Source organism: Bufo bufo, chromosome 2 (genome assembly GCF_905171765.1).
Source record: "Bufo bufo chromosome 2, aBufBuf1.1, whole genome shotgun sequence".
In the NCBI taxonomy this organism is placed as follows: domain Eukaryota; kingdom Metazoa; phylum Chordata; class Amphibia; order Anura; family Bufonidae; genus Bufo; species Bufo bufo.
The window spans coordinates 447060610-447086993 of NC_053390.1; the positions used below are offsets into that span (position 1 = coordinate 447060610).

Below are 26384 nucleotides of genomic sequence, written 5' to 3' on the forward strand. Positions count from 1 at the left end.
TTTATATAAGCCGCTGGAGCATGGGGGTTTAAATCTCCCACGCTTTAAAGGGAACCTGTCACCTGGATTTTGGGCATAGAGCTGAGGACATGGGTTGCTAGATGGCCGCTAGCACATCCGCAATACCCAGTCCCCATAGCTCTGTGTGCTTTTATTGTGTAAAAAAAACAATTTTATACATATGCAAATTAACCTGAGATGAGTCTTGTATGTCAGATGAGTCCAGCATGAAGGAGCCCAGCACCGCCCCACATCCTCAGAATCTCCTCCTTGCTCCCAGACGTCCGAAAGCCAGAGCGTCGTAATCTCACGCAGTTCCTTCCCTGCGGCTGATGCCAGCACAGGGAAGGAACACTGACGACACTGTGCATGCACTAATTTACGCATTGTGAGATTATGGCGCACTGGCTTTCTGTCGTCGGGGAGCAAGGAGGAGATTCTGAGGATGCGGGGCGGTGCTGGGCTCCTTCACGCTGGACTCATCTCAGGGACAGGACACATCTCAGGTAATTTGCATATGTATCAAATCGGTTTTCTTACACAATAAAAGCGCACAGAGCTATGGGGACTGGGTATTGCGGATGTGCTAGCGGCCATCTAGCAACCCATGTCCTCAGCTCTATACCCAAAATCCCGGTGACAGGTTCCCTTTAAATAAAGGACACACCTTTTCCTACAAGGTGGGAGAACTTCCTTTTACAGGCTTACAAGATTAGCTTGGCTCCAAGCAGGTGGGAATTCTCCATTCCTACACCTACACACTCCCACACTGGTACAGCCCCTATGACAATGTCTTCCCCTTTACACCTGGTGCCAGACTCACCCATATTGGTTGGGCAAAGCAAGCAGGAGAGCTGCCACCACCTTACCACTCCGCTGGCATCACCCATTTCTGACTACACATAGAAGCTACAGGATACCAGTTTACAGGACAGTACTTCAGCCATTCTAACCATAGGACAGTTCACCATCAATTTGAGGCACGGTTCAGTCAGCTCATATCTAGTTACAAGGTCATTGCCAGCAGAAGCTGCTTTTTCTCAGCCCCCATAAGAACTAGTCACCAGACAAAGCTCGTACTAACATAAACGAACCAATCCCCTCCCCATATCTGGTTCCGTATTCCACACATACACCCAAGCCAAGCCAACGGTAGCATCTCAAGTCTCAAACACTTTCTGTGGGAGTGTCCGCGCTGCATGACGCACCTTGACTTGGCGGGAACGCTGGGGGCGTAGGCTGCTCTTATAGCCCCGCCTTCCTGCCTAGACGGACAGCTCAAACACCCAATAGCCAGCAATCACCTCTGCGTCGTCACTCCGGTCGCCATTTTGAGACTCTATATGAGGCGGTCGCTTAGTTTTCTTCAGTTATTACGGCGCCTCCTCTCCGAAGCGGGTGGTTCTTGTGTGTGTCATGGAAGGGTGAGTTGAGTTACCTGTGGGGCTCACCTGGTCGCTTATTTACGTCAGGGCCTCACACTAGTGGGGGGTGGTGCAGGGACCGGTTGCGGGGCACGTTGGGCAGTTTGTGCGGGGATGGGAAATGGTGGCGTGTACTGTGTGTAGTAGGGTAACTTGGCGGAACTTCCTCTGTGCGCGGAGATGATGTGGCAGCGAGTTTAACCCGTGTGTGCTGGTTTCCATCTTGACTTGCCTACGTGGTGTGTTCTGCAGTCACCTGGGGCACGCTCGCCTGGCCCTGTGCAAAGTTCACTGGCGTCTTCCGCTCCATTGTCTGCACACGCTTCTCGCTGGGCTGGTGCTCAGGACCGGGGTGTGGGCTCTGGGCTCTTACTTCAAAGGACTAGGGGGGGCTAGTTAGCTTATCTGATACTGGTGCTTGAAGCTTTCAGCTGCCCATTGCATGCTCCACCCATGCTAGATAACCTGATGCCTCCTAGCCCGTACACATCAATCAAAATGGTCGCTCTCGACCAGAATGAACACTTATTGGTTAGTTTAAGGCCACTGATGACCGTAATCGATTGAGAAGTCGATATGTTCTGAGTTTTTTCTTTGAAAGAACATTCCCAGTAACATGTTCAATCCGTCGCCCGGTTTCACAGAACAGGTATGGGCAGTTCGAGCCAGTAGAACCGGTGATGCAAAGTAAGATGTGTATGGCGGTGTCTTCAAAGTGATCGACCGTCTTCTAGATCAGGGATCGGCAACCTCCAGCACTGCAGCTGCTGTGAAACTACAACTCCTAGCATGCATTCTTACTTGTCTGTACTTGTAACTCCCACAGAAGTGAGAGGAGATTTCTGGGAGTTGTAGTTTCAGAAAGTGCTGGAGGTTGCTGATCCCTATGGCCAGCTTTAAAGGGGTGGTCACACGTTACTCCTGTAAGGTGGTTTATCCAGTTTCATTTGCCTTAGTTTACCAAATGTTGTGCATTCTTGGAAGATCAGTCTCCTATTTTGGTGCAAGTGGTGAGCAGCAACATTTTTTACTTTACTTTTTAAGCACTTGGGTGCAAAACCACTGTAGACTAGGACAGTGGCTATTGTAGTCACCACTGGAGTACCGGAATAGCACAGCTGAAAGTACATGAGTTTGGAGATGGTGCAGAGCGGGCGCCATTGCTATCGGGTGCCTGCTGTCTGCCATTGGGGTTAACCTAGATCAGACATGTAAATCTGCAAATGCTGTGGTCAAATATGACCACGGCATCTGAGCGCTGAAAAAAAGAAAAACCGGGAGTGCTGCGTTCTCGTGGCTGGAACGTCTTCGCCACATTGTGGTTCTGGGGGCTGTTCGTTGGTTGTGAATGGCCAGAGCCTGCTGGAGGCTGGTGCCTAAAACAGGTATATTTCAATGATGGCCCTCAGGTATCGGCACTACATATGCTGTGTTTTCTATTCAGTAAAGCATTTAATCGCATTACTGTATAGAAATGGTAATCTGATTGTATGATCAGAGCCTAAAAAAGTGAAAATATATTCAAATCACCCCCCCTTTTCTCAAATAAAAAAAATATATATTTTCTACATCCCAAAATGCCTGAACTATTTAAATATGAATGTGTTTATGCTGTACAGTGACTAGAAGAAAAAATCAAAATGGCGGGTTTGCAGCTTCACCTCATAAAATACTAAAAAAGTGACACTCCAGGATGGTATGAAAGCTCGCCATGCCCCCTTCAGAGCATACTCAAATGAGTATGGTGATGGAAAGAGAATACATTAAGTGAAACACAAACTATATACTTGTGGCATTGCTCATACAGTAACAGCTCTTACTATGTATTGAGGCATGCAGGCTGCAGAAGCCAAATGGCAGAATATTTAATACGATTTCTAGCCCATAATTGCAGTTGAGTTGATCCTTAGCCTTTGAAGTCTTGAGTGCTCTGTAAGCGTGTGTCCACATGGGCTAGAAATGCTGCAGATCCACTTTATTTTACAGTACCGGCCCAGAGATTAAGCTCATCTACACCCTGCAAAACGCAGCGGTGTGTGCATTTCAAAGAAATCCGCAATCTGTGGCGGTTCCTTCGTATGGCAGCGCTCTTTAAAGTGAGGTTGCTAAGGAAGTTGTGGTGGTTGAGCTGTCCGGTGAGAGGGTGAATCTGGTAAGGGTCAGTTGGGCCGCTGTAGGCTTTATACTGCTTCCCATGCACATCTTGCACAGAGTTGCTTACTCATATCCTGTTACCATGTTGGGCTGAGATTAGCTTGTGCAACCCTTGCATTCCTTTGGCTTTCTTGTACAGAGTTTAGAACCAGTTTGACTGGCAACGGTAACAAAGCATTTCCTGTAGACGCGGGGGGATGCTGGGCCGGAGCATGCCTCAATTCTCATGCCATTTTTGCTTCCCCCTACGTATCACACCTTGTTTAAAGGGAACTTGTCGCAGGAAGAGTTGGTCCTAACAGAGAAGTAAATCTAGTGACGACGTACTGAGTCGGTTGTGTTCTAGATGTGCGCAGTTACACCAGTCAGAGGTTTTCACTGTTTTCTCGTGCTTGCTGCTAGATTTCCCAAGAGCGTTTACTCTGCCATCAACTGTCAGATTTCTGATTAGATGAAGGATATGGTGGCGATTTAGCTATATTTCAGAAGGGCAGATTCACGGAAAGCAAGTAATTTCATTTGCCTGCTGTTAGTTGTGATAATTTCTCAAATTTTAAGATTATGTGAAAATTCAAAGATAATCACGCAATCTAATATGCCCTTTACAGTGACCACTTCATCTCTGTATCCACCATTCACAATAGGTGATATCACAGCTTATCTACTCCCTCCTGACCTCTGCACAGGTCACAGATTATGCCTAGGGCACTCACCCTTAGGCCTCATGCACATGACCGTTGTTTTGGTCCGCATCCGAGCCGCAGTTTTTGCAGCTTGGATGCGGACAGCACTCGGCATGCTGTCAGCTTCTGTTCCTCCGTTCTGTGGTCCTTAAAAAAAAATATATAACCTCTTCTATTGTCTGTTTTGTGGACAAGAATAGGCAGTTATATCAATGGCTGTCCATGCCGTTCTGCAAATTGCTGAACACACACGGATGCCACCTGTGTTTTGTGGATCTCAAAACGCACAACGGTCGTGTGCATGAGGCCTTGGCCTGTTTTATTCAGTCATGTGAATGCAGCATGTTAAACCGGTGAAACTGTCAGTTTTAATGGATGCCGTTCTGAAAGCAGCCATTAAAACCACCTCCTTGAAAAATGGCCAAAATAGGACCTGTGCTGGTCTTTGGCCAGTATTCAGTCCGTAAAGTGTGATTGCACCCATGAACTGTCCCCGTTCTGGAAACGGCCATGCAACATTAAAAAGAAAAGCCTGACGCGTCTGATGTGAGTACTTGTGCACAATGTTTTTGTGGTACGGAGGCATGGACAGAAACCCCATGGAAGCACTCTATGGGGTTCCGTGCCTCCATCAGTGGTTGTGAGACGAAACCAGGAGGAGGCTGCACAGAAATGGGGTATAAGGGAAAGGATTGTTGGTTTTGACCGGCACCTGGTTTTGGCTCACAAACACTACTAAAGCCTTATGCCACTTTCACAGAGGTCCCCTCCAGTCCATTATATCAATGGCCCATGTGGTTGTTCTCAAAGGACAGGGAATCTTAAAGAGGACCTTTCACCGCTCCTGACATGTCTGTTTTAATAGCTCCAGGCATTCCCCATGTAGTAATTCTGGTACATCTATTCTTATGGCTCTGTTGTACCATTCCTCTATTACAGGCATCCTCCAGCTGTTGTAAAACTACAACTTCCACAATGCTGTTCAGTAGGATGCCTGCTCTATTTCTACTAGAAGTTATGAATGGATTGCAATTAGCCTTCAGTAAGGGTACAGTGGGGTGTTACCAGTTGGGGGGGGGGGGGGGTACCCACAGTCTCGCTCAATCCAGTCAGTGCTGCCATGTTGAGACTGCAGGTACACCCCCAACTGGTAACACCCCTCTATACCCTTACTGCAGACTGCTAGCAATCCATATATAACTTCTGGTAGAAATAATAAAGGAATGGCACAATATACAGACAAGAATAGATGCTCCAGAATTACTACATGGGGAATGCATGAAGCTATTAAAACAGACATGTCAGGAGCGGTGACAGGTCATCTTTAACATATTTTAGGCCTAGTGGCCAGTGTAAAAACTGAAGGATTAAGCCCTGTTCACTATAATGGGATCTGTTGGGTTCCCTGCAAGCATGTGGGCTCTGCCAGAAACCAGATGGAGCCTATTGTGAATAGGCGTTTCAGTGCTCCTCTGCTGATGTTCCTAAGCGGTTGTCACACTCCTACAGCTTACATTCCTTAGAGGAGTTTTTGGTGAAGTCGGACAGCCCCTCTAAATCTGCTAGCCAATAACACTGGTGCGTCCTCCAGTGCAGGATATGAGCACTAATCTGCCACAGGGTGCTATGGTAGGCTGACAGTTAAGGTGATATTTGGGGAAGTTATCTCAGCAATATGTTTTGGGTGCAATGCATTAGCGGCACAACCCCTTTAATGTTCTCTAGACTTCACTGTCAAGCAGACAACACCAGTGGTTAGGTGTCCGATTTCTGCTGTTCCAGCACCCCTGCCACATGTCCTCAGTGGTCACATGCACTTGAATTACTGGGATTGGCTGGCAGCAGGTAGGTGGTGCTGGAATGGCTTGGCCGTGGCCACGAGTGGGTTCATCTCCTCATAAAGGGGCACCCTATACAACCACTGTGGTTGTGTACTTAGAATTGGACTCTGTGTTCAGGAGTGCAGTTTTTGTTGTGAAATGATTGCTATGTACGGTGGTAAGTTTCCTGCGCCTAATCTGTTGTCTTCTCTGTTCACAGCATTGTCCAAGATATTACAGTTGGTACTAAGGTAAGAACCTGTTTAGTGTGTTCAGTGGCCTGTAAGGTCGGCTGCCCTGTTACCATGGCAATTGGCACCTTTGGTTGCCTGCCAAGAATGTGCTCTGAAATTCCTATCCTCTATGGTTTAAATGATCAGATAAGCATGTGGCCCCCCTGGTGACGTCTTTACTGCATGGGGTGTGCGCTTTTATCTCAGATGTCCCCTGCTGTGTGGTTGCTTCCTCGTTTCCCTCAGGCAAATGCCCGTAATGAGCACCAGACGATGGGGGAGGGGAGGGATTTGTGAGTGGTGTCAAATGGTAAGTTGCAAAAAAATATTGTGCAACCCCAAAAGGTTGGAAAGCCTGATTTTGAAACCTTTGGAAGGCAGAATTTAGGACTTGACCAACTCCCCCTAATTTTATTGCAGCATGTAAGATGAGGTGGCCTGTATAATGGTGGTTACAAGGGCACATCTAACGCCCCAGCCATTGATCTGGTCAGCTCGTTTTGCTTGAAGCAATCTTTGGGAGTGTCTGCATTACTGCAGTCCTCTTCCAGCCTAGGAATGTGGCCCCACCCTGCATTTATTGCAGGTGTAGTCATGGCAGTCCTTTTGTGCCGGTTTACAGGGCGGGATAATGACATGAAGGCTGCTGCCTCGGGCTCTTTACCTAGCTCTGGACAGCATAGGCTATTGGACTTTATGACCTAATTTGTAATGGCTGGCTAAAAGAAGTTTCCTGTCTTTATTTTAGTTCTGTCATTCCTTATCTGGTAAAGTAGTCTTTAGAAGACTGGAGTCTGGTTCTGCAGAGAATCTGTTAACTCCTATTACACAGAGCCCTCTACTGGAACAGCTTGGTTTTTTACTTGCTCTACCCATAGACTTGACAGACGTTAAAGTGTTGTTTTTTTTAATACTTTGTAGAGACAAGGTTAAGCACTTTTGTAAATTTTATTTTAATATATTTAGGGAAAGGTATGTCTTTTCACTAGAAAGCGTGGCATAAAGATTCTCCTTGGCAACACTGAGCATTGCTAAGGAGAATCCATCTTTAGGGTCCATTCACACGTCCATATGTGTTTTGCGGATCGCACATCGCCAGCACTCTCATAGAAAATGCCTTTTCTTGTCTGCAATTGCGGACAAGAATAGGACAGGTTTTATTTTTTGCGGATCCGCAGATGCGGACAGCACATTCCAGCCTCATTGAAAATTGCGAAATGGATGCGGACCCATTTTGCAGATGTGTGAATGGACCCTTAGTGTTCTACTGAGCTCTGTAGACTGGAACATTGAGAAGATACTTCTGTATGTCCCACATTTCAGCGCTTAGAACACTGCTTGCGTTCTAAGGAGACTTTTTTTTATACCCCGTTTTCTAGTAGAGTATTACACAATGGTGTCCCTGCAGGTTCCCCCCTTACACCTGTAGGTACAGAATGGCTTGTGCCATGATGCCCCACAGCTTACCCTGCTGGATTCTTCGCTGTCCTGTGCCTCACAGTAATGGTGGGATGTGTAACTGACAATGGATACATTATAGAAGGTTGTCCTGTTTTATGGCTAACCAATAAGTGCTGCCATTGTTTCGTGAGAGGTGATCACCCTCAGTCACAATGAGCCAAGGCTAGAATAAGTCTCCTGTATATGGATTTCCATAGGATACAGGATTTTACAGGATGTTTGAATCCTTTCAGGGTCTGCAGTGTACATGATGTAGTAGGTTGACCACCATTGTCACTTGCTAGGAATCTCCCAGAACCAGGTATTTCTCTGACCCTTTATTTGGCACTTTTGGGAAGGGTAGCTGTGTTGGTGCTATGAAGTGCCAGTGACACGTAACTGACAGGAACGGATCCTGTTGCCTATAATGGGGTAAATTCTGTTTCTGTTCGGGAGAACTTGCCTAAAGTGGATTTTGGAGGTGTCACTAGAGTTTAAAAAACACAATTGCTAGCCTGGCAATCGCCATAAAACCTGTATTTTCTGATTGCTTATTCAAAGTGCAGACTTCAAGGTATTCTTTACAAAGCTGCTGCATTCAGAAGGAATGTTTTGAGGAGAAATGTGAGGTACAACTGACCTGTAGAATTGTTCAACTTTAACTTTTTATTTGCTGAATGTAATTTTTTTTTTTTTTTTTTTTTTTTTTCTCCTTGGGTACTTTGACACTTGTGGCAGAGGAGTCCAATCTGGATGCATTTGTGAGACTGATCCGGATCGGTCTCTAATGCATTGCAATACCAGATCTCTCTCCGGGGTCATCTGGAAAAACGACTGAACTGATGCATTCTGAACAAGTTACACTCCATTCAGAATGCATTAGGGTAAAACGATCACTACTTTTCCAGTATTGAGCCCCTAGGACGGAACTGTCTGAAAAGAATAACGCTAGTGTGAAAGTACCCTAAGAATCTTTCACACCCTTATTGTTCTCCGCCGCTTTTGCAATCTTTGAATAGAATACTGATTTAATACCGACTTGAATCTTGCAGGTTCTACTGGTGATTAATAGCCTAACATCTTTGCTGTGCTTTCATGCCATTCCCTTCATTACGCTTTTTCTTGTCTTCCAGCGGGGATCTGACGAGCTTTTCTCTTGTGTTACTAACGGACCTTACATCATGAGCAGCTCTGCAGGTAACGTTTCTCCCTCTAGTGTGGTTTCCTGGCTTTATTTAGTTCATTTTCAGTGTGCGTAATTTCTGTTCTGCTCAGAGGAGCAGAGCAACTAAAATAGTAGAAATGCCAGCAAATAAGGACACAAGCAGAGGTGGACAGACCCCCCCCATAATGGTAGACTATTATGGGATCCATAAAATTTCCATTCTAGATGCTGCTTTACCATACATAAAAGTCCTGCATGCAGAACTTTAGTCCCGTCCTAGTTTGTATCTGTGCTGGGGGCCGCAATCGGCCTACAAAGCAGATAAACAGTAGCTGGAATTACTAGGTAATATGCTACAGGCCATTATAGTGTGCCAAGACACCTGTTTGACTTGCCTCTGAATGCATGATGCACTGAAACCTGGGAAATCTTTGGGAGGTTGACGTGCTAGGGGTGTGTTAATCCTTTATATTTTATGGGTGTCTTTACATGGCTTTTTTGAGCTGTGATTAAAGATAATGTGTCATCAGAAAATCATAAAAATGTGTATAATCCTGCAATTATCTCACTGGCCACTAGGCCTAATGGGGTCATGATTTCCTACTGTACAGGTAACTTTTCAGTAGTCATTATCTCACCAGTAACCTCTGTATAGATAACACAGGATCCAGTATCCACAGTAGGTGATATCACAGCTTCTCCTCCCTCCTGACCTTCACAGGTTACAGAGCATGAATAGAAGTCTCCCATAGAAGTCAGTGGGGTCCCATCCTGTCCAGCGTAGCTGCTCTCAGGACAGGAAGTCTTGACATTTTAGGCCTAGTAACCATTGTGAAACCTGCAGAATTGTATCCAATTTTTTAAAATATACTGACATAAAAGAAAAATTAAAACCAAAAATTAAAAAAATTGTGACATTCCCTTTAATGATTTCATGTTGAAATTCATTTTTTATTAAGTTTCTTACTTTATACCCAAATGCTACATTCATTTAAAACAATTGTTTACATTGGCAACCAAAATTTTTAGCATCTGCCTGTACGGCACGATGGTATTAGGCAACTACAGGTGAAGGGGAGCGTACCCTAAGGCTTCATTCACACGTCCATGGAACACTGTCCATGAGATACCGGACTGGCATCCTGCTTGGTGCAGGAGCGCACGGTGTTGGTTGCTATGATACCATGCGCTTTGTGCTGCTGCAGTACAGTAATACACTTGTATGATCTATTACTGTACTACAGCACAAAGCGCATGGCGTCATAGCAATCAATGACACCGTGTGCTCCTGCACTAAGCAGTATGCCAGTCTGATATCTCATGGACCATGTTCCACGGATGTGTGAATGAAGCCCAAGGCTGATACAAATCATGCCAGTGATTAGATATGAGGATTTAATCCCTTAGAAGAATTACGGTTAGCCAAAAGTTTTTAGTTTTTTTTGACTAACTAGATCAAACTTCTAATAGCCTTGTGATGCTTATTTCATGCCAATGCCTTTTTAACATAAATGCAGGTTTGTGTAACCGGAATGCCCCTTAAGCTCTTGGTATTTGTTTTACCAAGTCGGAAAGTGTTGCCCGTTCCTTAGAAAAAAAGAATAGGTGTTACATTTGTTCTCAGAAATGTGCATTCTGCCACCGACTCTGGTCTTCTACCTGCTGCTCATTATTGCTGTGATGTCAGATGAGTGCTAAAACCAGTTCAGCTTACTGGACAAACTGGGTAACTGGCTTGTGGGCTTTATACTTCAGTTTCCTGATATACTCCACAGACCTTCTAATGCTTTAATTGGCATCCTATAAAATTACTGATTTGCCTTCTTGCTAGGTTTATACTGTATAATGCTGTAACTTTCCAAGATGACTTTGTTTTTTTTGCAGCAAATGGAAATGACAGCAAGAAATTTAAAGGAGACAACAGATCTGTAGGAGTTGGTTCAAAAGTGATTCATGTCAGAAAGCTTCCAATGGATGTTACAGAAGCTGAAGTTGTAGCTCTTGGCCTTCCTTTTGGCAAAGTGACTAATCTATTGATGTTAAAAGGCAAAAACCAGGTAAACCGGCTTTAGAAAACTGTTTGGGGTGGAGGATACTGGTGACCTAGCAGGATGGTTGGTCAGGCGAGCATACACATGACATAGCTGAAGGTTGAACAAGCATTCATCTTGTAGTTTCTCGCAAACATTAACGTGAGCTTTATTTCAATGGGGAAAGTCTATAAGCCACTGGCAGAAACATAAGTGGGCTACATGCCTGACTCCTCTTCCATCTGACAGTAGATATCCGGTTGATAGTTGGGAATCTGCCATTCACATGACTTGTTCATAGTTAGTGTGGATCTAAAGTTGCGTCTGAAGTGTTTCCATTGACAGTATTTTTATTTTTAAGGCTTTTATAGAGATGAGTACAGAAGAAGCTGCTAATACAATGGTAAATTACTTTGCCACGGTCACACCAGTGCTCAGAAGCCAGCCAATCTACATTCAGTACTCCAACCACAAGGAACTGAAGACCGACAATTCTCCAAACCAAGCAGTAAGCACTGTATAGTTCACTAAGATCAAGGCTGATATTGTCCTATGTAGTTTGATGCATTGTTCATGCACAATGGATGGTAGTAACCTCTTGGAATCAAAATATATTGTCTAGAATAGGATCAGTAAATCACTAAATAGATTAGAATAGCATCAAAAAGGTTCTACCATCCTCATTTTATCACATTAGCAACCAATAAGTGAAGTCAATTTTTTTTTTTTTACAAAAACAGATGGATATAAAAAAAAAAAATTGTCACATGATTTTAAGTAAACTAACCGTGAGTTACCCATCAATATAGTAGTGGTGTGTGGAGTGGTCTGCTACACAGGGGAACAGTATTGGTTAAGTATTATGCCATGTCACATGTAAGTTTATGGGGTTATTCATACGGCAGTTTTTTGACGGCCAGTGAATAACACTTCAAAAATAGAACATGTTCAATTTTGCCAGTTTTTTGCTGACTGCCCCCATATAATTGAATGGGTCAGTTTTTAACATCAGTTTCTCAGGAAGGCATCAGTAGAAAGTCTGTTAAATAAAATGTAGTCTATCAGAGTTTAGTTTTTTTTTACTGTTGTGCATGTAGCATTAGTGTGTAAATTTGAACACCTAATGGAGGATATTAAAGGGGTTATCCCAAGATGAATGTAAAAAATTAATGAGATCATATAATACATGAGTCTCTAACAAAGCTAGAACTGGTCCTGTACCTCACATGGATCCAGAGATCTCCTCATTCACTGCTGATTTATTTCAAGCTGGCAGCTCCAGGAGTGTCCTTTCTGCTGCAGCTCTCCCCTTTACATCTCAGGAGGTAGGTAAAGGATGAAACTAAGTGTCCTTCAGTGAAGTAGACAGAGAAATAAGAGTGCAGGTGGTGCTATACACATAGTTTATTGAATAGATGTTTGGCTTTACTACATTTCTAATTACATGCACTTACAAAGGTATTCAGATCAGAAGCTGGTTTTGAAAACTGCAGAATGCCGTTTGGTTTCCCTTTCTGGGATGGGGATACATTTCCTGTCCTGGCATTGTCACTGCTGGCTAATAAAAGGAAGTTAAACATGGCTTGTGAGTGAATATGTAACCTCTCTAGGCTCAGATAAGTTTACACTAGCTGTCATGTGTTGGATACTGTCCCTGTGTAGTAGACATTGGCCTAAGACCAGACTATTCACTGCCAAAGTAGACGGTGTAAAGTGTGAGACTGGTGTTTATATTGACATTGCAGTGAAGGGATTGTAACTGGGGAAGGGTGAAGGCTCTGAACTTAAAGCGACACTACACAGAATCCAAACGACACAACCCTAACCTCCCTTCTGTCCAATATCACCACTGAATTCCATGAAACTTAGTCTAGCAGTGTATTCTTATGCTTGTACCCCTCTTGAAGGAAGTTTAGGAGAAGGGGGTTCTGTTTTGGTTGCATCACTTGATTACTCAGTGAGTGTACAGTTGTCCTGATTACTAAATGGTTGTGCCAGGTGTGGCCTCCCTAATAAATTCCTGCAGAGGTTACTTGGCTTTCCCAAATTTGCTTAGGTATGTAGAGAAATCCCTTCATAGGTAGACTGACTTGCCATTCATGGTTCTGGAAAAGCTGGCTGGCAAGACTGTAGAGCTGCGTTGGGTGACAGATTCTTGCCTTGGTGACATGATATTGTGTGTATTTTACACCCAGCTTTCCTAGACCACAGAATGCCAGATCACCCTTTATTCTCTGGTAAATCATTGTAGAATACTTAGATGTATTTGGTAGCCAGGAGCCTAGAAGAGGGGAGTATGAATCCCAGCATCAAACCCTCCATGCTGTAGCATAGCAAATTATTTTGAGCTGTAATAGGAACCACTACCTAAATAATTCCTTCATTCCTAAATAGTGCCATAGCTAGGCAGACTTTCTTTTCAGGGTCCTGGGAAAGCTGGATTAGTTGCACAATGTAAATAACATTATATAGACAGTATGTACAGCTCCATAAGACTTCTGACCCAAATTTGCCTAGACAGATATAGGCAGACTAGTCGTTTAGGTGCCAGGGAAACACTTTCTGTTTCGACCGGGAGGAAGGAGTCACTTCTGACTGCTAAAACTTTCTGTAGCAGCTTGCAGAGTGAAAGACTAGCTTCCTTGACCAGTTATGCTTTTCTTTTAAGGCTTAGTGTGTAACAAATTTTTCTTCTATGGCCTTTTTCCTTAGCGGGCACAAGCGGCTCTCCAGGCAGTAAACTCTGTACAATCTGGTGGTGTTGCCCTGTCAACTGCAGCTGTCACGTTGGACGGTGGCATGTCCATATCGGGACAGAGTCCAGTTCTTAGGATAATTGTGGAAAATCTCTTCTATCCAGTTACACTAGATGTCTTGCATCAGGTAAGTTTGTATGGAATGCAGTAATTTAGTTTGTGGCTTTGTTCCAAATGTACCAGTCCTATAAATGGTAAATTACTCTATCTAGACATGCATTAGATTTCAGTGGCTGACACTTTAATTCTATACCTACTATTGGTTGGCTTACTCTGACAGAATTTTACACCAGAATTGTGATGCAGTGTTGGCACAAAATGGTGCATGTTGCTGCATGCTCCTTTTCAAATAAAACCCACCCTTTTTGTGCAAAGTGTGGAAACCCTAGTTAGAATTATGCAAGTTTGTGCCACTTTTTAGATATTAATTTGGAAAATGTAATGTACAGTGTAGATGCAGAAGTGCTGATGGTGCACTGCAGTAAAGTATAGCTAGTGATCTCATAGCTTTGCTACCTCCACCTCAGCTTGACAGGCAGGTGCACTGGCACTCCATTAACTTCTGTGGTAGTTCTGGAGATGGCCAGTCACTGTACTCTCTAACTCCAATAGAAATGAATGGAGTGGTCTCTGTTCATTTCAGGGAACTCCACAGGGTATGGGGACCCTATTTGTGATTGGTGGTGGCCTTACTATTGGGACCCCCAATCTATTTTGTAACAAGTGAGACACCCCTTTAGCATTTAGTGTTTCACTTTCTTAGTTCCTGCTCTCTTCTGAGCCATGACTATTACTTTTTCATTCAGAAATTAAGAGAAATGCAACCAACCAATTCTGCCACTTAGGTTTTTTCACAAAGTTTGTTGTGAGCCGGAACTCGCAGGTTACCTTTTATGCTGGTTGTTACAGAAATAACAAACTTTTGCTTTACTAGAAGGGTGTTGCACTTTTTTTTTTTTTCTTGCAGCTCTGGATGCAAGTTTATTTTAACCAAACCTAGAAGTCGATCCATCAAAGTGTAGAAGTCCTTATTTCTCATTTCCTCCCAGACTACTTCTGGCTTTGGCTCAAAAAAAACCACAGCAAAAACTCTGGTGTGATAACCGGTGTCACTGCTTAATGGGCAGTTTACAGTGGCTGGCCTGGTAGTCTCCACAAGGCACCAGGCAGTTTAGGAAACAGGCACCCGTGTGGTGAAATTGCAGGGTGCCTATTAAAGGTTAGATGGAAGCCCTCTTTGGACTAATTTCTCAGATGCCTTGTCATCGTAGGAATTGAATGACTGGGCTCAGTTATCTCTAGTCTGGTCACTGCTGGCAGGTATTGCCTGTATTACACACCTGATACCCTCTCCTGAGACTGCTCATTCCTCCTTGATGCCATTATGCCAAAATGTATGGTATAGGTCTTCACGGGTTTAATGAAGTGACTCTTAAGACTTGAAAATCACCCATAAACCCTTATAAAAAGGCTACTGTACTAAAACTTGTTTTCTTCTTCAGATTTTTTCAAAATTTGGAACTGTGCTTAAAATAATAACCTTCACAAAGAACAATCAGTTTCAGGCACTCTTGCAGTATTCTGATCCTGTAAGCTCTCAGCATGCCAAACTGGTAAGGAGCATTTTCAATAGAAGTTGTACCACTCTATTCAAGGTCTTTGCATTGTTCACATGTTTTTTTTTTTTTTTTTCTTCCTCCAGTCCCTTGATGGCCAGAACATCTACAATGCTTGCTGTACGCTTAGAATTGACTTTTCAAAACTTACAAGCCTTAATGTGAAATACAACAACGACAAAAGTAGAGATTACACACGCCCCGACTTGCCATCTGGAGATGGACAGCCTTCATTGGATCAAACCATGGCTGCCTTTGGTAAGAATGAATATTAGGATCATTACTGGTGTGCTCTGGGTTCCTGGAGGCTTTCATAGTCTGTCACAGCTTGGTGTGCCATTTTGTTACAATGACACAGCCAGTGGTTCCCATTGTAGTCGATAGTATCAGGCTTTTTACTTTAGTGCTAAAATGTCTCAACATTTTTGACTCCATTTATGTGGCCCCTATTTGTGTAGACTGTCTAAATGTTTTCTGAGTTCTAATAAAAACTCTCTACGCCTAGGAGCCCCTGGACTGATTTCTGCCAACCCATATGCTAGTGCAGGTTTTCCTCCAGCCTTTGCTATTCCACAAGGTGAGTTGTTTTTTTCTTAAATCTTATATTTGACTCTGCTGTGTACATGTGGGGGGGAAATAACACTGCTTGGGCAATGCAGACTTATTGTGGCTGTTTTTCCTGGACACAAATTCACTTTTTTGGAGTGAAGTTGTGCAGCAGTTAAATGACCCACATCTTTACACAAACTGCAACAGTCATGGTGGCAAAGTCTGTAGTGCCAGCCTAATACCACCTCATTTGTTCCTTCATTCTGAAGGGCATACTGTAGTGGATCAATTGGTAGATAGTTAAATGGGCTTTATAGAAACCAATGGGAATCTTGCACTAGTCTTCAGTTTTTATCAATTGTGGCTTTAAAGGGTTTTTTCCCATGAAAATATTCTAGTTTTCAAACCAGCACATGGATCTGAATACTTTTGTAATTGCATGTAACTAAAGATTTAGCATAGTAAATAAAATGTATCTGTATAGCGCCACCTGCTTTTCTTGTCCATCTCATTGAGATGGTCACACATGCTCAGTTACACCCTTTAACTGCCTCCTGTGCTGTGATAGGGAGAGCTGAGACACACCCCCTTAGCTGCAGCAGAAAAGACACTCCCCCGAGAGGTCAGTTTGATATAAATCTAGCAGAGCAATGAATAGGGAGATCTCTGGATCCATGTGAGGTACAGGGCTGGTTCTAGCTTTGTTTGAAAGAGGTTATGTACTATGATGTCTGTCATTTTTTTTAAAATTTGTCATGGGATAACCCCTTTAATGACTAGGCCTGAAAACACCTTAATTACCAGACTTTTTTGTGATTTAACATGGGCATCTTTTTTGTAGTTTTACCTTCTATAGTTCTGTCACATGTATCAAGAGGTCTTGAACCCCTTAGTTACCACTAGTATGCCTTTTTATGGCTGCCATTAAGGGGACTCGGGCTAGGCCTCCAGCTTTTTAGTGGCTCAGTTTAAGTCCTGGACAGGTCCCTGCTCACATGACAGCTGGCTCCTGCTCTAATTGACTCAATCCAGGCAATTTAACCCCTTAGAAGCGGTTAGTGAGGAGACTCCCTCTCCCATAGGCACACCACGAATGAAATCGAGTGCTGATGTCTGCGTGGCAGCCTGGGAGCAAATGAAGGCCTCAGGCCTGCCTACAATGTCGTCAGGCTGTGCTTGTGGCGCACCCTTATGGCTGCTGACAGTATAATTCATTGTAAAGCTTAAGTGGTACAAATGTATTATACAAGAGATCAAAAAGTTGCCTTTTTAGCCCCTTTGTGGGGCTAGTAAATGGTTAGCGTTAGCAAATCTCAAAGTTAAATACACATTTTCCATTGGAAAAACTATTTTCAATTAAAAGAAATTGCAAAAATTACACATTTGGTATCTCAATACAAGTAATGACACAGTACACAATTATGTAATTTATCCCCTACAGTGAACAGTTAAAAAAAGCCAGAATTCCTATATTTCTTGTCACAAAGAAATTTGATTAAAACTCAATCCCTCACACAACTCAATAGAACAAAAATTAAATGTTATGGGTCTTGGAATGCAGTATTGCAAAAGTGTTTTTGTGCAAGAGTAGTAAAATATAATGTAATTGGCATCACTAATTGTACTGACCCAGAAAATCGTTATTTATGCTAAATAAAAGCTTATATGGCTACATCAACAAAAGTAAATTGTAGTTGTTGCAATGAAACGATGAAAAGAAGCACTTGGTCACCAGGACCCAAAATAGGCTGGTCACTAAGGGGGTAAGACTTCGGGGACCTTTGACCCCCACCCCCTCCCATTTCTAGCACTTTTCCAGTGTAACTAGGACATCTAAAGGAGCCCCAGTTACAGTGAAAACACCCTGTGGGGTCGAGCTGATCACAAGAGCGGTGGGACAAAGCCTACAATACCAGGCATTCAATGTGTAACATATCAGTTAGAGCGGATTTCATATTTTGAAGTTCGGGTTGTGGTATAATCTGAACTGCTTTATTTACCATGGACCATAACGCAATTCCATGATGGAATGCATTTAGAGGCATTCTGTTCGTTCAGTCCTAATAGAAGTCTATGGCCAGCATAACTGATCCATCCGGTTTCCGTTATGCAGGAATTGACTCCAGTATAATGGAAACCGGACGGCTCTGTTATGCAGGTCAAATGGAATGCCTCTAAAGGAATTCTGTTATGCATTCTGTCATGGAATTGCGTTATGGTCTGTGGTAATGGAATCCATAACTCAATTCAGATTATACCACAACCCGAACTTGAATTTCAAAATATGAAGTTTGCTCATCCCTAATATCAGTGTTTGATACTATACAGCCGCATTATAAAATTGTTACTTTCTTTGATATATATGCTTTGGTTTTCTCCACAAGCAGTACTTTATCCCCTTATCCACAGCACTGCATTTCTTAATAAGCCTATAAATTTGCATGGAGTTGCCACTGTATTGAAACTGTAGACGCACAAATCTCATTCTCATAATTGGTGGCGGTTGGACCCTGTGGATAGGGGATGACTATTGATTGTAGAGGGAAATAACTTAAAAATTTGCAATATCATATTTGTTTGAGTAGCTTCATTTCATCAAATAATTAGTGTAGTGGCACAGACTTTTTTTCCTCTCTGCAAGGTGTCCATGGAGCACTTACACCCCTAACACTTCCATCAGCTGCAGCGGCTGCTGCTAGCAGACTCGGCATACATGGTTTAGGAATTCCTGGAAACTATGTTCTTCTCATCAGCAACCTTAGTCCAGAGGTTAGTTGCATATTTTTTTGGTGTCTTAGAATTTTGCAGTCTTGTTCCTTTATGTAAAACCTTTGTTTTGAGATGTCATGCTACTTTCTTTGAAAAGTCATTCAACATTTTTATAATGGTGAATGGTGTCACACTGACATGCAACATTCACACAAAAATCCAACTTTGTCACATCGTGGTGTGACACTGACTTTTCATAAGAATGTCACTGTGTAGCCCTATCCTTAATGCATTAGTGCTTTTTCAAACAGGAGAACCTTCATAATCAGTAGTTTGGTAACGTACAGATGTCAGTTACACTAGCTTCTGTTGTAAAGCACTAGCTTGTAATCGCACTAAGGCTACTTTCACACTTGCGGCAGAGAGATCCAGCAAGCGGTTCTGTCGCCGGGACTGCCTGCCGGATCAGGCAAAATGTATGCTAACTGATGGCATTAGTAAGACTGATCAGGATCCTGATCAGTCTTAAAAATGCCTGATCAGTTGAAAAAATGCATTGAAATGCCGGATCAGTCTTTCCGGTGTCATCTGGCAAAAACGGATCCAGCATTTACTTTTTCACCTTTTTTCAGTCTGCGCATACCGGAAGGACAGATCCGGCATTCAGGCAAGTCTTCAGTTTATTTTAGCCGGAGATAAAACCGTAGCATGCTGCGGTTTTCTCTTTTGCCTGATCAGTCAAAACGACTGAACTGAAGACATCCTGATGCAAACTGAACGGATTACACTCCATTTAGAATGCATGGGGATAAAACTGATCAGTTCTTTTCCGGTATAGAGCCCCTGTGACAGAACTCTATGCCGGAAAAGAAAAACGCAAGTGTGAAAGTACCCTAAGATCAGCTCCAGGTTTCTTCATATTTGTGGTCAGTTAAGTTTTTTTTGATAAGTTAACTGTTGTAAACAAAGGGGGGGGTTTGATCACAAGGACTCCCCACAACCCCTAGAACATGAGCAGTCACCTGTCTGAAAGGAGCGGTGATGTGCAGGTCAGTCCATTATTCTTTTCACTTTTGTGAAGCAAGCTCCATCAGGCCCATATAAGTGAATCGGAAGGTACCGACATGCACATTCCTACTCCACCTACACAGGAGGGGAGACTCTGACTGTTTACTAGGATTGCAACTGGTCAGGCCCCTGTGATCAAATTTTTATCACTTATTCTGTGGTTTGGTGAATGTTTGTGAGAACCCTGTTAAACACTGAATTTTAACTGACATGTAATTATTGGTGGGAATGGTTTAGCGACAACATTTAAGGGATTTTGCATTGTCAGGATATTGAGGACTTAATGAGACTGGCAGAGATTCCATTCCAGGGACCCCTGTTAAGTTGAAGAGGCCGCGGTCCACACGTGAGTGCTGCGTCATCTTTTAGTATTTAACTGTGTTCTGTCTAGCTTGTATCAGTGGTGCAGTGTAATTACAGCTGTAATATACTGCACCACTGCTGAAATCTAGACTGCAGGTAAACATGACCCCCGCAGCTGATGGTGAGTGCTTGGAGTCAGACCCCTGCCATTCTCATGTTGGTCAGAGTGAGGATAGACTAACAATATCCTGATACTGCACAACCCCTTAAATTCAGAATTAATGTTGGTACTTTGACTCAATGGCACAGACTTGATAAAGGAGTTATGGGAATTTGAGCTCACATCCCCCGTCATAATATCAAACATGTCTCTATGCTGTGACATGGCAGGATTTTACTTTTGCCACTCCACTCCCACAACTATCATTCTGATTCTTTTTACCTCAGAGTATATGGCACGGTGTAATGTAAAACTAAAGGTTGTATCTGTCACCCCCTACTACTCTACTAACAAGACTATTCTTGCTACTGTATTCACTTTATAGATACTGATGTCTTGATATAGGTGGAGACAATATTCTAGACCCCAGGTTTTGGGTAATGCGAACTTGGTCTAGATATCCAGAACACTAGTACTTTGCTGTCTAGGATGGCAATTCAATTTAGCTCACTTGGTTTTTGGCTAACTTAATAGCCTCTAATTGGCAACTGCATTAAGGCCTCAAGTACACAACACTGGTCTGTACCATCCACTTTATTTTTTTTCACACCCATTGACTTCAATGGGTCCCTGGTCCAAATTTGACAAACTATTTTGCAGTACAGACCTGAGGATGCAGAAGGCACATTTCGCAAAAATGTAAACATCCTGTACTTGGCTGCAAAATGCAGACCACAGACCCATTGAAGTCAATGGTTCTGCAAAAAATGCAGATGCAACACATTATCCGTATTTTGTGAGATACATATCCTTGTGTGCATGGGGCCTAAAAAGAATAGTCTGAGCTACTTCACAGGTTAAGCTAGTAAATTGCCCAGATTGTGGCAATTAGTAATCCTGATACATGCTGAACATTAGTAGAGCAATGTAATGGTTACAGTGTGGATATTGTCTCAGCATTTAGTTTTTTCTTTTCAATGTATCACTTTTCTCCGAATAAACCTTTTTAGTAGCTGTCTTTAAACATTTAATCTAGAAGACTTTTAAATCTTGTGTACTTGTTTCTTTATATATTTACTGACCTGTTTTTGCTACTTTTTTTTCTTTTCCCCCCATGCCCCTTCTTGGTTTTTATTATACCTTGATCCGGAATTTCTTTGCCAACTGACTGCACGGCATCTTCTGCTTCCTGTTGTGCTTGAAACAAAACATAAACTATCCCTTCCAAAAAAAAATCCCAAACACCCTGCTGTCCGGATCCAACCTATCCTTCAAATATTAACCACCTTGAATATCATCCGTCAACTGCTCCTACCACTCCTCCGGTGACACCTTCCTCGTGGACCATTTCTGCAAGCTGTGCTCTTCCCTCGGCTCCTTTTCTCTACCCCTGTCCCTCCGCTGCCTTGCTCTGCTGTTCTCTAAAGAGAGTTACACCCCAATGCCTATTTATTCTTTTCGGTATGTTTCGCACTTTATTACTATTCATTTTTCCATTTGTTTGGGTGGGTCCTGCATGCATTTTTATTCTGGTTGTGCTGGGTGGGATTTTATTTTTGCATTAAAGGTACAGTTTTAACTTTTTTACTTGTAATATCTGTAGAATATTTTGGTGTGCAATGGCATGTCTATGATCAGTTGTAGAACTGTACCTTCCAGTGGCATGCAGAGTTGGATTATGTCCCTTTAAAAACAAAGTAGTATTTAAAGGCCAGCACTTGATGTGAAATGTTACCCTAAAAAAACTCCCTGGTACACTACTAGGCTGACAGTTTCTTAAAGGGGTTGTGTGCTGCTATGATATTGATTGCTGTCCTCAGGATAGTGCAACTACCAGAACCCCCCACCCATAAGCTCTTTGAAGGAGTCGCAGCGCTCGGTTTACCTGCACGCCGCCACTAAAAGCGAGGCTGCATGCAAGTAAACTTTGAAGAGGACATAGCTGAGTGCTGTGACCCCCCCCCTTCAAGAATCTGATGGGAGACAGACTCCTGCCAATCTGATATTGGTGACCTATCCTTAGGATAGCACATCAGTGTCGTGATAGTGCACAACTACTTGACTATACTTAAAATTCTGAGTTTAGTGACTTGTTCAGTAGTCCTTTGACGCTAATTCAGCATGCCTATGGCATAAGAACTTTTGACTGGGGGAGGTTTGTGCTAATGCAGATGCTTGTTCAGTAGCTTTATTAATTTTCTTATTCTCCCAAGGTGTATATGGGGATGTACACAGAGTGAAAATTCTCTTCAACAAAAAAGAGAATGCACTGGTTCAGATGGCTGATGGAAACCAAGCTCAGCTCGGTAAACCCCATTTCCTTCACCTACAGTTTGAAGGCTAATCTATCCCCATAAGGGTTTGAATGTACTGAAATGTGTTTCTCCTTACAGCTATGAGTCACTTAAATGGACAGAGGCTGCATGGGAAGCCTCTTCGGATCACATTATCAAAGCACCAGACTGTACAGTTGCCCAAAGAGGGACAGGAAGACCAGGGCCTGACAAAGGACTTCACAAGTTCTCCACTTCATCGGTTTAAGAAGCCAGGGTCCAAGAACTTCCAGAACATTTTCCCTCCATCTGCTACACTCCACCTCTCAAACATACCGTAAGAATTGTCTTGTCTGAATTTGTGCTCATGCTGTAGTATGTCATGAATCCAGGTCTCCAAATTTATCATTTCTTTTTAGGCCAAATGTAAGTGAAGAGGATCTTAAGCTTCTCTTCTCACATGACGGATGCACAGTTAAAGGCTTCAAGTTCTTTCAGTAAGTTAGGAGCATGGCATTCTCTTGGATAAGCTTGCATGAAAACTATAAAGCGCATAATACGTTTTATATTTCTCTTTTTAGGAAAGACCGCAAAATGGCTCTCATCCAGATGGGCTCAGTTGAAGAGGCTATAGAGTCACTAATAGAACTTCACAACCATGACATGGGGGAGAATCATCACCTTCGGGTCTCATTTTCAAAGTCCACCATTTAACTTGTGGATGAAAGACTTTCAGCCCTTTGGAGGGTGACCTAATGTCTCAAAGGGCTCACTTCCATCATTCCAGATAAAAGCCACTTTATCCAATAGAAATGCAGCACTCAAGTGTCCTTGCATTCCAGATTTTATTCCTTTTTTTTTAAGCTTTTTTTTTTTTTTTCCTAGAGACTGCAATGATAGTGATCTTTATTGGGTAGGGATTGCCTGGAGGTTTCCCCTATACCTTTATTCCGTACTTAATGTTCAGTTTGAGGCAGTTTCATGCTTTAGGACCAAATTGTGAGGTTTCAGAGGCCAGCTATGAATCTAGTTGCCACTAGATTTGACACAAACTGCACCGGGCTTTGCACAGGTGTCTTGAGGACCATGTTTCATATCAGACGATCACCATTTTTCAGCTTTGCCTGTTATCACATATATATGCTGGCTTTCTCTGTGCCTTCAGTTATTATAAATGTGCAGAATAGCTGCTAACTGAATGGCATATAATGTGTCTTGCAGGGTGAGCAGCATTCTCATCTTTCCTGTACCATGAGCAAAGTAAGACGACCGGCACTCGCAGGAGTAGATGTGTCTTTTTATTGCCACATAGAGGAAATTTTTCCTCTGTGGCAATAAAATGACCATCACATCTACTCCTGTGAGTGCCGTTTGTTTTCCTTGCGCACTGACGGGATGCAGACCCTGGACACGTGCGCCGCACATCAGCATAACTGAGTGCCGGCTGTTTCATTCTGTACATTCCTGTACCATGTCAGACCAAATATTCTGACCCTTGCACCCCAGTACATTCATGGTATCAGTTTCCAGAAATCTGATTATTGGCTGTGTTGAATGAAACACATTATTGCCTTACCCAGTGTCCTGTGTATATGCTGTTAAATTGATGTACTTGTATTTTAAAGGAGTGTTCCGATGTAGTAAGCCGTCTCTTAACCAGAGGATGGTGGATTACGTTAGTTTGTTGGTGTCCTACAGCTGGGACCCCCCTACCTGAAGCAAACCGAGCAACTGGTCGCGCATGCATTTGGGAGCTCTGCTCTGGAACTCAGAGATGAATGCATGTTTGGAGGGTCCTTGTTGTGATCTGTGGGTGGAGCAGCTGTAGGACTCCCACCACCCTAAGATGACTTGCTACTACAGGAATACCCCTTCACTCAGCAAGCATATGTCATATTTGTATGCTGCAAAAAATGGGGACCAAATTGTTAGTCGGTGAAATGTCACCATAGAGGTGGGATGTGAACGCCTTAACATTAAAGTGGTATTAATAATGGATACTACTTAGATGGTGCCATGTGGACATAAAAAATATGAAACATCTAGGAATAAAACAAAGCATTTTAGGTTTGTCTGCAACATCTTAAACAGTTAAGTGCCTTTCACATGGGAATTTCAATCTGTTATTGTGAGAGCAAGGTAAATTGAAACCAGTCTTGGGGGCCCTAGAGGACTGCTTGATGAGTGCCCATTGACTATAAATGCATCGGCCAATTACACAGTAGTGATTACTATCGCCACTGTTTATCCTGTTCCATTCAGATTACACAGGGCAACGTGCTGCTGATCGGCATCTTTCATTGTGATGAAAGCTGTAAATCAAGTGAGTGATGCTTGTTTATAGACCGATCAGGAGCACAATTATACAGGCCAGTTATCCTGTGAATGCTTGTTCCCGATAATTGCCCTGAAAATCGTCCAGGCTAATAGGGACTTTACACAATCGTCTATGCTAACCTGTAAATACTTAAAGGGGTCTTCTGGTTATGTAAAGTTGTTCTCTAGCTACATGATGGGGCAGAACTATTAGGCGAGTCTTACTGCTGGGAGCAGTACCTAATAACCCTTGGAGTCCCCTGAAATGAACGGAGCAGCCGGTTGGGCATGTACACAGCCACTCTATTTCTAGGAGTTCTAGAGTGTCGAGCACAGCACTCATCTATCTCTGGAACGTGTATGCTCAGCTGGCCACTCCGTTCATTCCTGAGCTGGGGGGGGGGGTTATCAAAGCAGTATGGGGGTCCCAGCCCTAGGACCCTGCACAATGTAATAGTTTTCACCTATCCTGTGAATAGGGGATAACTTTACATAACTGGCATACCCGTGCAGCAATTGTATGCTGGATTAGATATTCTATAATCTTCTGCTGGGGCTGGTGTGCCTTCCAAACATTGACTGGCAGATTTGATGCCTGAACATTTGGCATTCATAATTTCCAATGTCTAGAAAGTGCCTTTAATGCCACTTGCAATCATTTATATAATGCCTTACTGATAAAGGGGAAGTGGCATTAGTGCAGGGTTTTTCCTACCCCAGTGCCTTATCACGGTGTACTCCCGTTGGTGGCATGAAATTTACACGGCTAGGTCATGTGGTCACTTGTTGTTGTACTGGGTCAAGGAATTTGGGGTATTTGGACAGAATATTGTGGATCAGTTGACAAGATTAAAGCATCTAATTTCATGAATGGCTTGATATACTGTTGGACAGTACATACATAATGTCATGTATACTTGGCAGTATGATGCAAGTTTTCAGGAATTGGAGCTGAACATGGTGGTTGTGGTGCACAGCGGAGTGCTGCATGCTGGATGCTGTGCACATAGCCTGAAGCAGCTTTAACCTCCTCATATACTGGGCATTATAGCCTATATCAACTTAAGTGTAAATACTTAGCATTTTGTATACCTACTTGCAAAAGCTGTAAAACAATATATTCCTTTTTTTTATTAGTGGTAAATTGTATATTTTGATAACCTTTCAGAAAGATTTCAGTATTGTGGGGGTGCTCAGATGGAAACTTAAAATCAATTACCTCTAATCAATGTTTGTATGAAAGACAAATTAAAACTATTTTATAAGAAACGTTTATACTTTTCAGTAGGTGTTTACTCAGCTGTAGCTCTGTTATCTGCCAGTGTATGGGCTTATAATAAACTTTATTCTTCTGCTATTTCCTATCTTTGTGAGTTATTTCTCCTGGCTTACTATTTTAACTCTACTTTGGTTTCTAACTTTCCTATTGGTCCCCTCCTTGCTGTATAGTCTGTGTTGAGCTGATCCTAGATAGTAGATACTTCCTATTCCGATGAGTTGGCTGAAGTTAAGCAGTGTAAATCTTGCACAGCAGAAACTGGTATTTTTCCCATCATTGCATGTAGTGATCTACAGAACTCATCCTGGTCTATCTGCCATTTTTATTTTTATTATATATATATATCTAAAGATCTTTGACACATTAGACTACATTCACATGAGTTTCATGGCCATTTTCAGTAATT

At 42.8% G+C, this 26384-nt stretch overlaps 1 protein-coding gene across 2 annotated transcripts; it reads left to right on the forward strand.

Annotated features, from left to right (window-relative positions):
* The first annotated feature begins 1302 nt into the window (after positions 1-1302).
* On the forward strand, positions 1303-26056 carry PTBP1 (polypyrimidine tract binding protein 1). Of its 2 annotated transcripts, none has more exons than XM_040417529.1 (15): positions 1303-1424; positions 6302-6332; positions 8888-8951; positions 10804-10976; positions 11311-11457; positions 13662-13832; positions 15208-15318; positions 15408-15579; positions 15827-15898; positions 18491-18639; positions 21538-21571; positions 22324-22416; positions 22504-22720; positions 22803-22880; positions 22965-26056. In XM_040417529.1, exons 1-15 carry the CDS (start codon positions 1417-1419, stop codon positions 23095-23097), a joined length of 1653 nt encoding a protein of 550 aa, XP_040273463.1. In that variant the 5' UTR covers positions 1303-1416; the 3' UTR covers positions 23098-26056. The 2 variants fall into 2 exon arrangements, with proteins under 2 accessions (XP_040273463.1, XP_040273464.1); XM_040417530.1 differs by having other exon boundaries at positions 18512-18639.
* Positions 26057-26384: the final 328 nt, after the last annotated feature.

Excerpts from the sequence above, each read along its gene's own strand:
- PTBP1 (XM_040417529.1), top strand. Across the intron at positions 15,580-15,826 it reads TCAAACCATGGCTGCCTTTG|GAGCCCCTGGACTGATTTCT; the intron begins GTAAGAATGAAT and ends CTCTACGCCTAG. Across the intron at positions 15,899-18,490 it reads AGCCTTTGCTATTCCACAAG|ACTTTTTTTCCTCTCTGCAA; the intron begins GTGAGTTGTTTT and ends GTAGTGGCACAG.